The sequence below is a fragment of the Miscanthus floridulus genome, chromosome 8, assembly GCF_019320115.1.
Source record: "Miscanthus floridulus cultivar M001 chromosome 8, ASM1932011v1, whole genome shotgun sequence".
Taxonomy (NCBI): Eukaryota; Viridiplantae; Streptophyta; class Magnoliopsida; order Poales; family Poaceae; genus Miscanthus; species Miscanthus floridulus.
The window spans coordinates 204,703,831-204,716,698 of record NC_089587.1 but is presented as its reverse complement, the minus strand read 5'-3'; the positions used below and the strand labels follow the sequence as shown (position 1 = coordinate 204,716,698).

At 53.2% G+C, this 12,868-nt stretch overlaps 1 protein-coding gene across 1 annotated transcript; it reads left to right on the top strand.

The window, feature by feature from the left end:
* The first annotated feature begins 6,355 nt into the window (after positions 1–6,355).
* LOC136470517 (uncharacterized) lies at positions 6,356–8,824 on the top strand. The gene is made up of 3 exons (XM_066468341.1): positions 6,356–6,552; positions 6,774–7,164; positions 8,609–8,824. The coding sequence occupies exons 1-3, from the start codon at positions 6,356–6,358 to the stop codon at positions 8,822–8,824; spliced, it is 804 nt and encodes a 267-aa protein (XP_066324438.1).
* Positions 8,825–12,868: the final 4,044 nt, after the last annotated feature.

The following is a 12,868-nucleotide window of genomic DNA, read 5'->3' as shown; positions in this document are numbered from 1 at the left end:
CTCATCTAAAATATCTCTAATGTTTCTCGCACTTAAAGAAATTGGATATGGTCGTGTGCTTCGGATCCATTCTTTGCTAAAAAAACAAGGACAAGCAACAAATTACTTATTTTAGCGATTCTTTTACGGGCAATGGAAATATCCAAATTAGAACAAAACAAATTTCTTTAGAATGACTTACTCCAAAGGTTCACCATTGACCATCAAATGGATATTTGCGCAAATTACAGACAATAGGTCTGTCTTGTTTGTCCATGTTATTGTACCCGACAGTAAAAAAGACACCTCATCCATATCATCGAACATTATGACAACATCATCCAGATTATGGTTGGTCTCACTATCTTGCACATCATCCTTTTCCCTCTCGCTATGTTTAATAGAGAGTTATACAAGATCACAGGTAGCTTGAACCTAAAGTTACTTATCTCATCATGAAAATATGAGTAAGTCCTAATATATTAACAAGTAAAAAATGACTATTTTTAGAAATATTACTATGAAATTACCTAGGTCACATAGTCAGATAAAGAAGCTCTAGTCCAATACTCCATGAAATTAATCATCCATAAACCACAACTTACACTGTGCAATATTGAAAATTTTAAATATGAGTGATAAAGATACCGTTGCTGGTACGACAATGTCATATACACAACAAGTTAGATGATCCTTTACCCATATGTTTGTATTTTTTCTATGATCTTATGTATTTTTGGCCAAGATGCCACTCCGATACCCTTTTCCCATTTATTTTGGTTCAACTGACTATGTTTTGTTGCATGCTTTATTAATCTTTCCATTCTTTTTAACTGCTATGACCGGAACACCAAGTCTTAGAAAAGGATATTAACAAATTTTAAAAAAAATATCATGTATTTATATACAATCAATCATTAAGTCATACCGTGTAGTCGAGATCCTGCCATTAAAACATGTTTTCTCCAAAAGAATCCAAAACATGTATCTATCCTTTGGAAGCATTGACAACCGCTAGGTATAATTTTAATCGAGATAAACTTATAAGATAGCAGTGTATGTAGATGGTGGCTAATGAATAGTTGGTAGAGTTGGATATGGGGATGAAGTGAAGGAAGGTTTTAGGAGGAGCGGAGCTTCACCATTCAGAATATGTTTTGCAAGCGCTTGCTGTGGATATGTGCTGCCTGGATGCCAGGACAGAATCCTCTTTATGACAGGTTAGGCCACTCAAGCAACATTTTTGCATTGATCTTATACTTATGCTGAAATGTAGGTACCTTTGTTGGCTGCTACCTGCTAAGAAAAATGCCTCAATGTGCAGCAGGATAAAATGGTCGACACGGAATTCATCCTGCCACTTGGTTCCAGGCGTTGTGGCACCTGCACTTCCATGGCAATCATCATGGTCTATTCAAAACCTGCCTATCCGTTCGCACACTAGCCAGGTCAAAAGTTGTACAAAATCATGAGTCATGATTTGGATGAATTACATGATCCGCTCCTTATTATGTAGTATATGTATATGTATCTCTTTAAATTTTATTTCCAAGATTTACAATTAGATTGGTCTGGAAAATACATTCCTCTTTTTTACGATGTCCATTTTAGGAATGTTGTAGACATGGATGTTTTATAGAATGTATGAGAGGAGCATTCCCTCTCACTACATAGCCAGGGGGGACAAGCAATAGATGTTTTATAGGGTGCACTATATATTAGCCATTTAATCAATTGTAAGTTTTTTTTTCAGGGTAGAACTAGGAGTACTTTTCAATTCTTTTTTTTGGGAACAAGGAGCACTTTTCAATTCAGTTTCATGGCTTATTTAATTAGTTATTTTCATTGCAACCTTTCAGGTTTTCAAGAGTACACAAATCATGATGAACGTAGAGACCATAAGTCAGGTTTTGAAGGGTGCGATGAACTTGAAATTTGTATGGAAAAGAGGTATTATGCATAGTGCATGGATGGAAAAAGAAACTGACACTATCCCAAAACTAGAACATTGATATAAACATGCAGTTACCAACTCCGAAAATCCTATAAAGTTCTGCCAAGCTCAGATGATCCTATAAGCATGCAGTTCATGGATTCAAAATCAAAATAAGGCTTAGTGGAGTTTACATTGTTGTTTTTACACTGCTGCTCTGTTTTCTGTTTAGAGTCGGTCTTTTTTCAGTTCAGAGATGTAATTCTGTCGGTGTTTTGGACCGGCGGGCCCTCAACCAACCAATGAAAATGTACTGCGTGTCCCTAATCTCGGATGGTGATGCAAAGAGACACAAGGTTTATACTAGTTCAGGCAAGAGGTGCCCTACGTCTAGTCTAAGAGATTGATCTTGTATTCCTTGCACCGAAGTGCTTGTAGTAGGGGGTTACAAGCAGGGCGAGAGAGGGAGCTAGCCCCAGGTCTCTGCGTGGAATGGCGTGGGTTGCTTGAGATGTTGATCTCTTGCGGTGAGGAAGCGAATGTGTGTCTGCATGTTCGTCTATCTCCTATATCATCTTTCCTGTCTGTGTGTGTATGCCTCTCTCTCTTTTCAGAAATGGCCCTGGTCTCTCCCTTTTATAGTTGAAGGGGGGACAGGAGTGATACATGTGTTTGCTATGCAGCGTCCTGTTGAGCAGAGGTGGCGTTTTCGAGCCCTGTAGCTTGTCACTGTGGCGGCATGGTCGACGGAGCGGTCCTGTCCTTGATGCACTAGAGCAACACGCCAGCCACACCTGGTCCTATGCGACGTGGGGGCTCCAGTGATAGCTTGACGCAGGGCATGGCAGACATCGTGCCGATCGCCGTGTGTTGACAGTGTGAAGAGCCGAGGCTCAGTTGGTGCCGAGGCCGAGCCATCGTGGGGGGGGCTCGGCGGGCGTGAATCCCAAGGCTGCTGAGACCTTGAAGTGGATTGCCGAGGCTCGGAGGGAGCAGTTGGTCTTGTACACTAATTCCAAGGCTGCAGGTACCCAGACTTGACTCCCCACGCCATGCGAGGCCTCAAGCGAGATGGAGAATCGGTTCCCCGTCCGAGGCCTTATGCGTGAGGCCTTGAGCAAGACGGAGAATTGGTTCCCTGTCCGAGGCCCTTCGTGCGAGGTCTCGAGCGAGGCGGAGAATCGGTAGCCTCGGACAAGGTGGGGGTTAGCTAGTAGTTGTCTCTTAGCTTTGATCTTGACAGGGTCTAAGTGATTTTTTCGGCTTTTGCTTAGGGGATCCCTTTTTATGGTACCCGACAGTAGCCCTTGAGCCTCAGGGAGAGTGTGAGCGCTCTTCCTGAGGTTTTGACGAGACTTGGCTCGTGGTAGCTCCTGGTGGGATGGTGTTTTGTACTCGAGGCCTCGGTGGGTGCGCACGAGTGCACCCACTAAGTGTAGCCCCCGAGGCCCTAGAGGAGTGGATTTATTCCTTTTGGGGCTTTTCATGTGTTGAGCGAGGGGTTTTATCGCGTTTGCCGAGCCCATGAGTGCAAGTTCGGGTCGCTGGGTCTCGGCTTGGTTGCAAGAAGAGCCCCCAAGCCTTTGCACGGAGCGAGAGTGCGATCAGGAGTTTCCCTGTCTTTTTATGCGACCCTCGTGCATCCTTTTCATTCGGAAGGAGGGGTGGAGCATGCTAGGCTACCCTCGGTGGGCGTGAGCTGTGACACCTCCGGTGAGCTGTTATCGGGTAAGTCCGAGTGGAGGCCCGTGCCCCATTCAATAGGGGTCGGCTAGCGGTCCAGAGACGCACTCCAAAAGTACCAGAGCGCTTCTCTAGTGGGTCCCAGGGCCGTTCGATTGGCCCCGGGGGCTCGATGCCTCCCTACGGTGGGATCCCATTCGGAGACCTCTCTACCGATCTCGAACACGACTTAGGGCATCCCAAGCGATCGCTTGCTTAGGCCTCGGCCATGTATGGGCTCGCCCATAGTTGTCCCTGACTCTGTTGTCCTAGGGCGGCTGTCGAAACCCTTGGGAGGCCCAGCCTTCGAACCCCTGGACCGTAACGGGCTCGATGCCCTTTATTGCGTTTTGCTGAGCCTCTGAGTGCGAGCTTGGGTTGATGGTATTTGACTTGGTTGCAGGAAGAGCCCCCGAGCCTCTGCACGGAGTGAGAGGGTGATCAAGAGTTTCCCTGTCTTTTTGTGCGACCCTCGCGCATCCTTTTCATTTAGAAGGAGGGTTTGTTTGCCGAGCCCTCGAGTGCGAGCCTGGGTCATAGGGTATCGGCTGGGTTGTAAGGAGAGCCCATGGAATATGCTAGGCTACCCTCGGTGGGTGTGAGCGATGACACTTCCGGTGAGCTGTTGTCGGGTAAGTTCGAGTGAAGGCCCGTGCCCCATTCGATAGGGGTCGGCTAGCGGTCCAGAGACGCACTCCAAAAGTACCAGAGGGCTTCTCTAGTGGGTCCTAGGGCCGTTTGATTGGCCCCGGGAGCTCGATGCCTCTCTACGGTGGGATCCCATTTGAAGACCTCCCTGCCGGTCTCGGACACAACTTAGGGCATCCCGAGCGATCACTTGCTTGGGCCTCGGCCATGTATGGGCTCACCCATAGTTGTCCCTGACTCTGTTGTCCTAGGGCAGCTGTCGAAACCCTCGAGGGGCCTAGCCTTCGAACCCCTAGACCGTAATGGGCTCGGTGCCCAGTTCCTTCGTCTGAAAGGAATCGGGTGGGGGATATTCCCCTCCCATCGGCTGACAATGGTAGGCGCGCCTTTTGAGGCTGTTTTCTCGGGGAGGCGGAATGGCGCCTGCCGCTGCTACGGTCGGATGCGACATGGTGTCAGTGGATGGGATGTTACTATGCGCGCGATTAATAAGGAAAAGGTGGGCGTGTGGGCGGTTAAATCGGATCTGGATTAACTATGCCAGATCTGAGGGAAACTTCCCTGATTTTGTCACCCGTCCATTTTGCCCCCTTCCTACATAAATACGTGATGAGCCTCACCCCTCTCCTCCTTACCTTGCTTGCCTTTACTTTTGTTGCCCTCGAGCCATTGCTAGGAACATAGAACACCAGGGAGAAGAAGGGAGAAGGGAGGGGAGAGAGAGCGGGAGAAAGGGAGCGAGGCTTACTGCCGTAGCCACATTCTCCACCGCGCAATGGCCGGCGGCCCTGTTGTCCTCTAGGCGGATCCTTGGGGTTCGTCCGACGTGTCCGTGGAGACGCTGTAGTCGCTTGTCGACGATGGCTTCCTTTGCCTAGTTACCGACCCCAACAGGCCGGAGTGGATTGCTCTAGGGGGCAAGCCGGAGCCGAGGCCATGTGATGGCTACATCATGAGCTTCGTGTCCTTCCACGAGCACGGTCTCGGCCTACCGGCGGACCGGTTCATGCGGGTGCTCCCGTACTACTACAGCATGGAGCTTCACAACTTCAACCCCAACTCCATCGTGTAGGCAGCCATCTTCATTGTTGTCTACGAGGGGTACCTGGGCATTGCCCCCCATTGGGAGCTGTGGCTCCACCTCTTCCGGGCGGGGCATACCACCAAGCCGACAGGCACGACGGGCACAAGGAAGGCGATGAGGGCCGGTGACTACACTCTCCAAGTGCGCCAAGACTGGCAGCACCTTTACATCTCAACCCAGCTCGCATCATCCAATCGCTGCTGGTACACCAGCTGGTTCTACCTCCACAATGACGACGGTGGACTTCCCCCCTACACCGGGCAGATCGTGGAGAGCTAGCTGGAGAAGTGGAGGTATGGCGTCATGTTGGTCGATCAGCCCAAGCTACAACCGCTCCTGGAGGGGCTAGAGAGGCTGCGTAGCCATGGCCTCATGGTGGCTATGGTCATGGTAGCCTTGCACTGCCGAAGGGTGCTGCCGCTGATGGCTCGACGGCGGTGCCTGTTCGACATGAGACCAGATGAGCCAATCGAGGGCATCTGGATGTCTGCCGTCGCCCTCTCCGATGAGGAGATTCTACGTCGGGTGAGGGAGACAGTGGAGGGGTGGCTGAAGAGCGGTGGTCTGACCCCTATCGCGATGCGCCCATCACAGGGGGTACCTCTCTCTGGTAAGTCACGCGCTGCTGCAGCCCCCAAGGCCTCCTCACTCCTCATGTTGTCCTGTTCCCTTATTTGTGTTTGTCATCCCCGTAGGGCATGAGGGACGTGCGAGCCTCCCCACCGCCTATTCCTAAGGACGCAGAGCGGCGGGCGGTGAACCAGGCACACGCCGAGGCGTAGAAGAAGCAGAAGGACACCGAGGAGGCAAAGCACAAGAGGAAGATCCTTGAGCATGAGGAGCTAGAGAAACACCACTGGCAGCAGAGGCAGGATGGTCTCCTGGTGGAGGCGTCTCCATCGCCGTCGCTGTCGACGGACTGTTCGGGCGAAGATGATGAGAGCGAGGTGGGGCGAGGTCCCCTAGACCATCTCCTTGACGTCAGGGGGATGGCGCTCAGGGCATTGGTGAGCAGCCCGGCATTCCAAGGAGGAGGAGGGGAGGGCGCCTCGAGGCTAGTGATCGCCCGCCCCGAGGCTGAGGCCAACACGCCTGAGGCATGGGCGTTAGGGAAGCGCATCGTCAGCCTGGTGGGCTCGGTGGTGGAGGTGGAGCAGGCGGCGGTGGGGGCAACGCAACTACCCCCGTAGAGGGTCAAGGGGGCACCAGAGTCCGGTGAGGGCCGACTGACACCGGTGGGCACAGAGGCCGTGCCACCGCTGCCGCCACCACTGCTGCAGAGGAGGGATGCAGTGCTGAAGTGGTTGTGTCCCCGTTCGAGGTGAGTGTTTTTTTGATAGAGTTGGTAGCATTTCCCTTTCGTTCCTTGGTTGTATGTTGATCTTATCGGTGTTTTGCCTTCAACAGGAAGCGTCAGGCGGAAGTGCCTGCCTTGACGCCACATAAGGCGCTCAAGGTGAGCACCAGCTCCACCACCCAATGGGTGGTGGAGGCACAAGCCGCCATACAACATGGCGCAGCGTCAGCAAGGGCCGACCTAAAGGAGCCGGTCGCCCAAGGAGAGGTTGCCGAGGCGGCCCTAACGCAAGCGGGGGAGGAAGCGCCTATGCCCTGTGAGGCTGAGGCCCACGAGTCAGATGGGGCCGAGGCACCCTCAGTTGTTGAGGCCACCAAGGCTGAGGCCGAGGCCGCCAAGACCTCCGAGGCTGAGGCAATGGAGGTCAGGGCATTCGGGACCACCGAGGTTGGGGTGGCGGAGGCCGGAGCCCCTAGGACCACCGAGGCCGAGGTGGTGGAGGTTGGTGTGGGCATGGCGGAGCCAGCGGCCTAGGAAGTGGAGACGGAGGCGGGGCCAGCCTCAGTACCACCCCGGGTCTAAGGCCCGCCACTGTTGCAGGAGAGCGCCCGAGAAGTGGAGGTCCATCCGATCTTCTCCGACGATACTTCCTGGGGGAAGGGGGTGGCGGATGTCGAAGTGGCCAGTACCATGGAGCAGCCAGCTCCGACCTCTAGCGAGGGAAGCTCGGCCCTCATGCGGGTACAACCCAAGCCCCGCGGGTGGGATCACCCGCGTGTCTTGTGGCAGAGCCGGGACGACCCTGAGGGGGAGCCTCTGTTCGCCCTCGAGGACACGACCGAGGGGGGGCGCTGGGACACCTTTGAGCAATATCGCCGTCTAGCGGAGCAGTCGCTGTGGACAATGCTGTCCGTCATGGCTAACAATCTGCCCAGGGTCGCCTAGGTACGTGCCTTCTTTTCTCGTGCGGTGTTGTCTTTTTCTGAGTTTTCTCGTAGTGCATGACCCCTGTTATGCTTATCCAGGAGCTCAAGGCCCGGTCCCTTAGGAAGTCGATGTTCCTCCAGCGGGAGAAGGACATCTAGGATTAGCTCCAGCAATAGAAGGACCTGCTCACTAATGCCAACGAGCTTCTGTCGACATGGAGCGCGGAGGTGGAGGACCTCCTCCTTCGCTGTGCTGATATGATGCCCGAGGTGGCCATGGCTTAGGAGCAGGCCACCCATTTGGCGGCGCGGATCAAGGAGTTGGAGGAGGAGCTGACCTAGGTGGCCAACGATCAAAACACCTTTAGGTCCTAGGCTGAAGAAGCGATGACCTCTACCAAGGCCCTTGCTGGGTAGCTAGGGGCAGAGCAGGGTGTGCACCTGCTGATGAAAGGCACCCTGGCAGAGGCCCTCAAGGTGGCTGAGGCCTCCCGGACCGAGGCTCTGGTCTGGAAGGGAAAGGCCGAGGGTGAGTCCTGATCCCCTTGTTTTATTTGTTTTTCTTATGTTCGACCCCTAACTCCCTGGTGTGATGCAGAGCTAGAGAAGGAGGCTTCTAGGGCGGCCGAGGCTTCTTGGGTCGAGGTCCAGGGCTACAAGGAGAAAGCCGAGGCCTCTCGGGTCGAGGCCCAGCGCTAGAAAGAGAAAGCCGAGGGTGAGTCCCGTAGGGCTTCACCCCTGTTTGGCTTATTTTCTTTTGCGCTTGACCCCATCCTATTTGTTTTGGCATAGGGTTGGAGAAGGAGGTCTCATGGGCAGCTAAGGCCTCTATCATAGTGTAGGCGGTGCTCGAGGCCGAGATTGGGGAGCACAATGCGCTGCAGAGCGCCGCCCATGCTGTCTGTGAGGTCCTAGAGGTTGAGGGGGTCGAGTCGGGTAGCTCCCTTAAGAGCTGCTTGACCGCGTTGAGCAGCCAAGTGCGCGAGCAACTCTGAGGGGCATTGCATACGGGCGTCAAGCGTGCCTTGGCCGTCGTCTCCTCGCACTACACCAGCGTCGACCTCGAGGCCGTCAGCGACGGCTATGTCCTGGCCGAGAATGACGAGGAGGCCGATGAGGAGGTCGCGAAGCTGATGAAGGTGGCTAAGGGCCTCGGCACGGCACTGGTGAAGCTGTTCGAAGAGGAGGTGGTTCCTCCCACACCGTCTATCGACGCTGGAGACCCTGAGCCTTGACCTGGGCCAAAGGGGCCATGTAAATAAATTAGGATTATTATCGTACCATGACATTTGTGGCCGTCGGGGCCTTTTTTAAAGTACTTATGCGTCTACACTTTCTAATCATTTTTATGGCATTTTTGAGCCTCTGCCCTCTGTCTTGTTTCTAAACATATCTCTTGCAAAAAACTTCCTCGGAGCCTAAGCTGCCCTTCGGGCAAAAGGTGGTGAGGGAGTGCCATAGCCCGGAGGCATAGGCCGTCTCGTGACTCGGCCGGCCTTTTGGCCCTGCGACAGACTTTTGGTCCTTAGGTCTTTTACAATCGATTTGTCAGAGTGCGCTAGAGAGTTTGGCATGGAAATTTTTTCAAAAAACGACTAAAAATGGTGCGTGAGACTTGGGGGGGAGTCCCCCCTTCTAGCCCCTGAGGGAGGCTCGGTTCTACAAAGGCAGAGCCATGTCTTGTTCGGGCCCTACAGTGGGCACCTCTGTAGAGGTAGAGCCGAGTCTCCCTTATGGTGTTATCGTAATGCTGATAGCAATGTATACCATGCTTGGAAATTTAAGGGTAAAAGCGACGTAGCTATTCTATGTTCCAAGCGTTGGTGAGGATTTCACCCTTCTCATTGGCTAGCTTGTAGGTCCTGGGCTTCAGCACTTGGGCGATGATGTACGGTCCTTCCCATGGTGGGGTTAGCTTGTGGCGGCCCTTGTTGCTCTGCCTCAGTCTTAGCACCAGGTCACCCACCTTTAGGTCTTGGCTTCGAATGTGCCGGGCTTGATAGCATCATAGGGCTTGCTAGTACTTGGCCGAATGTAGTAGCGCAACGTCTCAAGCTTCCTCCAGTTGGTCGAGGGTGTCTTCATGGGCAGTGCGATTGCTTTGCTCGTTGTAGGCCTGTAGTCTCAGGGAGCCATACTCTAGGTCAGTGGGGAGGATGGCCTCAGCTCCATAGACCAGGAAGAATAGTGTGAACCCTGTGGCTCGGCTCAGGGTGTTCCTCAGGCTCTAGATGACCGACAGGAGTTCGGCAAGCCATTTCTTATCAAATTTCTTCAACCGGTTGTATATTCTTGGCTTGAGGCCCTGTAGGATCATGCCATTGGCACGCTCTACTTGGTCATTTGTCCTAGGATGTCCCACGGCCAACCAGGCCACACGGATGTGGTGGTTATCATAGAACGTCAGGAGCTTGTGGTTGGTGAATTGTGTCTCGTTGTCAGTGATGATGGTGTTCGAAACCCCAAACCTGTGGATGATATCAGTGAAGAACAGCACCGCTTGCTCGGACTTGATTCGATTGATCAGACGAGCCTCGATCCACTTGGAGAACTTATCGATTGCTACTAGCAGATGGGTGTAGCCCCCGGGGGCCTTCTGTAGAGGCCCAACCATGTTGAGCCCCCACACGGCAAACGGCCATGTGATGGGGATGGTTTGGAGGGCTTGGGCTAGGAGATACGTCTGCCGTGTGTAGTACTGGCATCCCTCGCAGGAGTGTACCAACTTGGTGGCGTCAGCAATCGCCGTCGGCCAGTAGAACCCTTGGTGGAAGGTGTTTCCAACGAGCATCCGAGGCGCTGCATGGTGCCCATAGGCTCTCGCGTGCAAGTCCCAAAGTAGGGCTTGACCTACCCTAGTGGTGATGCAGCGTTGGAGGACGCCAGATGGGCTTCGCATGTACAACCCGTCGTTGCTGAGGACGTAAGTCTTGGCTCATCGTGCAAGCCACCAGGCTTCGGTTCTGTCTGTGGGAAGCTATCCTTGAATGAGGTAATCAAGGAGCGGGACTCGCCAGTCCATGCCTTGGTTGGCCTCGGGAGGCTCCATGTTGACTTCCATGACCTCGGGATCGGCCGAAGGGGTCTCGGTGATAGATGGGGCCTCGGGCCCTATGGTGGGCTCGACCGGTGGGCCTTCTTCTGTCGTCGAGGCATAGTTGATGGAAGGCTTATGGAGATCTCTGGCGAAGACGTTCAAGGGGACCGAGGCCTGTGCCGACGCCATCTTTGCCAGTTCATCCGTGGCCTCATTGAATTTACGTGTGATGTGGTTGAGTTTGAGACCGTCGAACTTGTCTTCAAGGTGACGTACTAGCTTGCAGTACGCCTCCATTTTGGGGTCATGGTAGTTTGACTCCTTCATAACTTGATCAACAACGAGCTGCGAATCACCCCACACATCAAGGCGCCATACTCCAAGTTCGATGGCGATCTGCAAGCCGTTGACGAGGGCTTCGTATTCGACTGCATTGTTGGAGGTGGCAAAGTGGAGCCAAATCATGTAGCTCATGTGCGCTCCGAGGGGTGAGATGAAGAGCAGACCTGCGCCTACCCTGGTCTTCATCAGGGACCCATCGAAGTACATGGTCTAGCATTCCATCTAGACTTGAGCAGGTGGCAATTGGGTGTCGGTCCACTCAGCCACAAAGTCGGCCAAGACTTGGGATTTAATTGCTTTCCAAGGCGCAAAAGATAGGGCTTCCCCCATGAGTTCGATGGCCCACTTGGCTATCCTACCCGAGGCCTCCCAGTTATGGATTATCTCTCCTAGGGGGAAAGATGACACCACGGTCACCGGGTGGGACTCGAAGTAGTGACACAGCTTGCGTCGAGCCAAGACTACGGCGTAGATCAGTTTCTGGATGTGGGGGTAGCGTGTCTTAGTCTCGGAGAGCACTTCACTGATGAAGTAAATAGGTCATTGGATGGGTAGGGCATGCCCCTCTTCCTGCCTCTCGACCACCACAGCCGCGCTAGCCACTTGGGTCATTGCGGCGACGTAGAGTAAGAGGGCCTCGCCCTTGGCTAGCGGTACCAAGATGGGAGGATTGGTGAGCAATGCCTTGAGCTTGGCGAGGGCTTCTTCGGCCTCGGGGGTCCAAGAAAAGTGTTCCGATTTCCTCAAGAGGCGGTACAGAGGTAAGCCTTTCTCGCCAAGGTGCAAGATGAAGTGGCTCAGGGCTGTGAGGCATCCCATAACCCTCTGTACTCCCTTGAGGTCTTGGATTGGTCCCATGTTGGTCACGGCCGAGACCTTCTCTAAGTTGGCCTCGATGCAGCGTTCCGAGACTATGAATCCCAAGAGCATGCCTCGGGGGACCCCGAAGACACACTTTTTGGGGTTGAGCTTGATGCCCTTTTCTCTGAGGCATTTGAAGGCTATTTCCAAGTCATTGACAAGATCACCGGCCTTCCTAGACTTGACCATGATGTCATCCATGTAGGCCTCGATGGTTCGCCTGATGTGCTCGCCAAAGACCTAGGTCATGCACCGCTGGTATGTGGCCCTTGCGTTTCTGAGGCCGAACGACATAGTCACATAGCAGTACATGTCGAATGGTGTGATGAAAGAAGTCGTGAGCTGGTCGGACTCTTTCATCTTGATTTGATGGTAACCGGAATACGCATCAAGGAAAGACAGGGTTTTGCATCCCATAGTGGAATCAATGATTTGGTCGATTCGAGGTAATGGGAAAGGGACTTTTGGGCATGCTTTAGTCAAACTAGTGTAGTCCACACACATTCTCCACTTCCCATTTTTCTTCTTAACTAATACAAGATTAGCTAACCACTCTAGATGGGACACTTCCTTGATGAATCCGGCCACCAAAAGCTTCTGCACCTCCTCGCAAATGGCCCTGTGCTTTTCCTCATCGAATCGACGTAGGCACTGCTTCACCAGTCTGGAGCCAGTCTAGATGTCCAAGGCATGCTCGGTGACCTCCCTCGGTATGCCCAGCATGTCCGAGGGACTCCACGCGAATACATTGGCATTCACGCGAAGAAAGTCGATGAGCACAGCTTCCTATTTGATGTCGAGGGTGGCGCTGATCCTCAGCGCTTGATCATCGGGGTAGATGGGGTCGACCAGGACAAGCTTGACGGCCTCTATGGGCTAGAAAGTCCTGGCATGATGCTTGGAGTCAGGTGCCTCGCTACCAAGCCAGTCGAGGTTGATGATGAGGGTCTTGGCCTCCACGAGAGCCTCAGCGTACTCGATGCATTCGATGTCGTAGTCGTATGCATGCTCATACGTGGACTCAACAGTGATGACACCG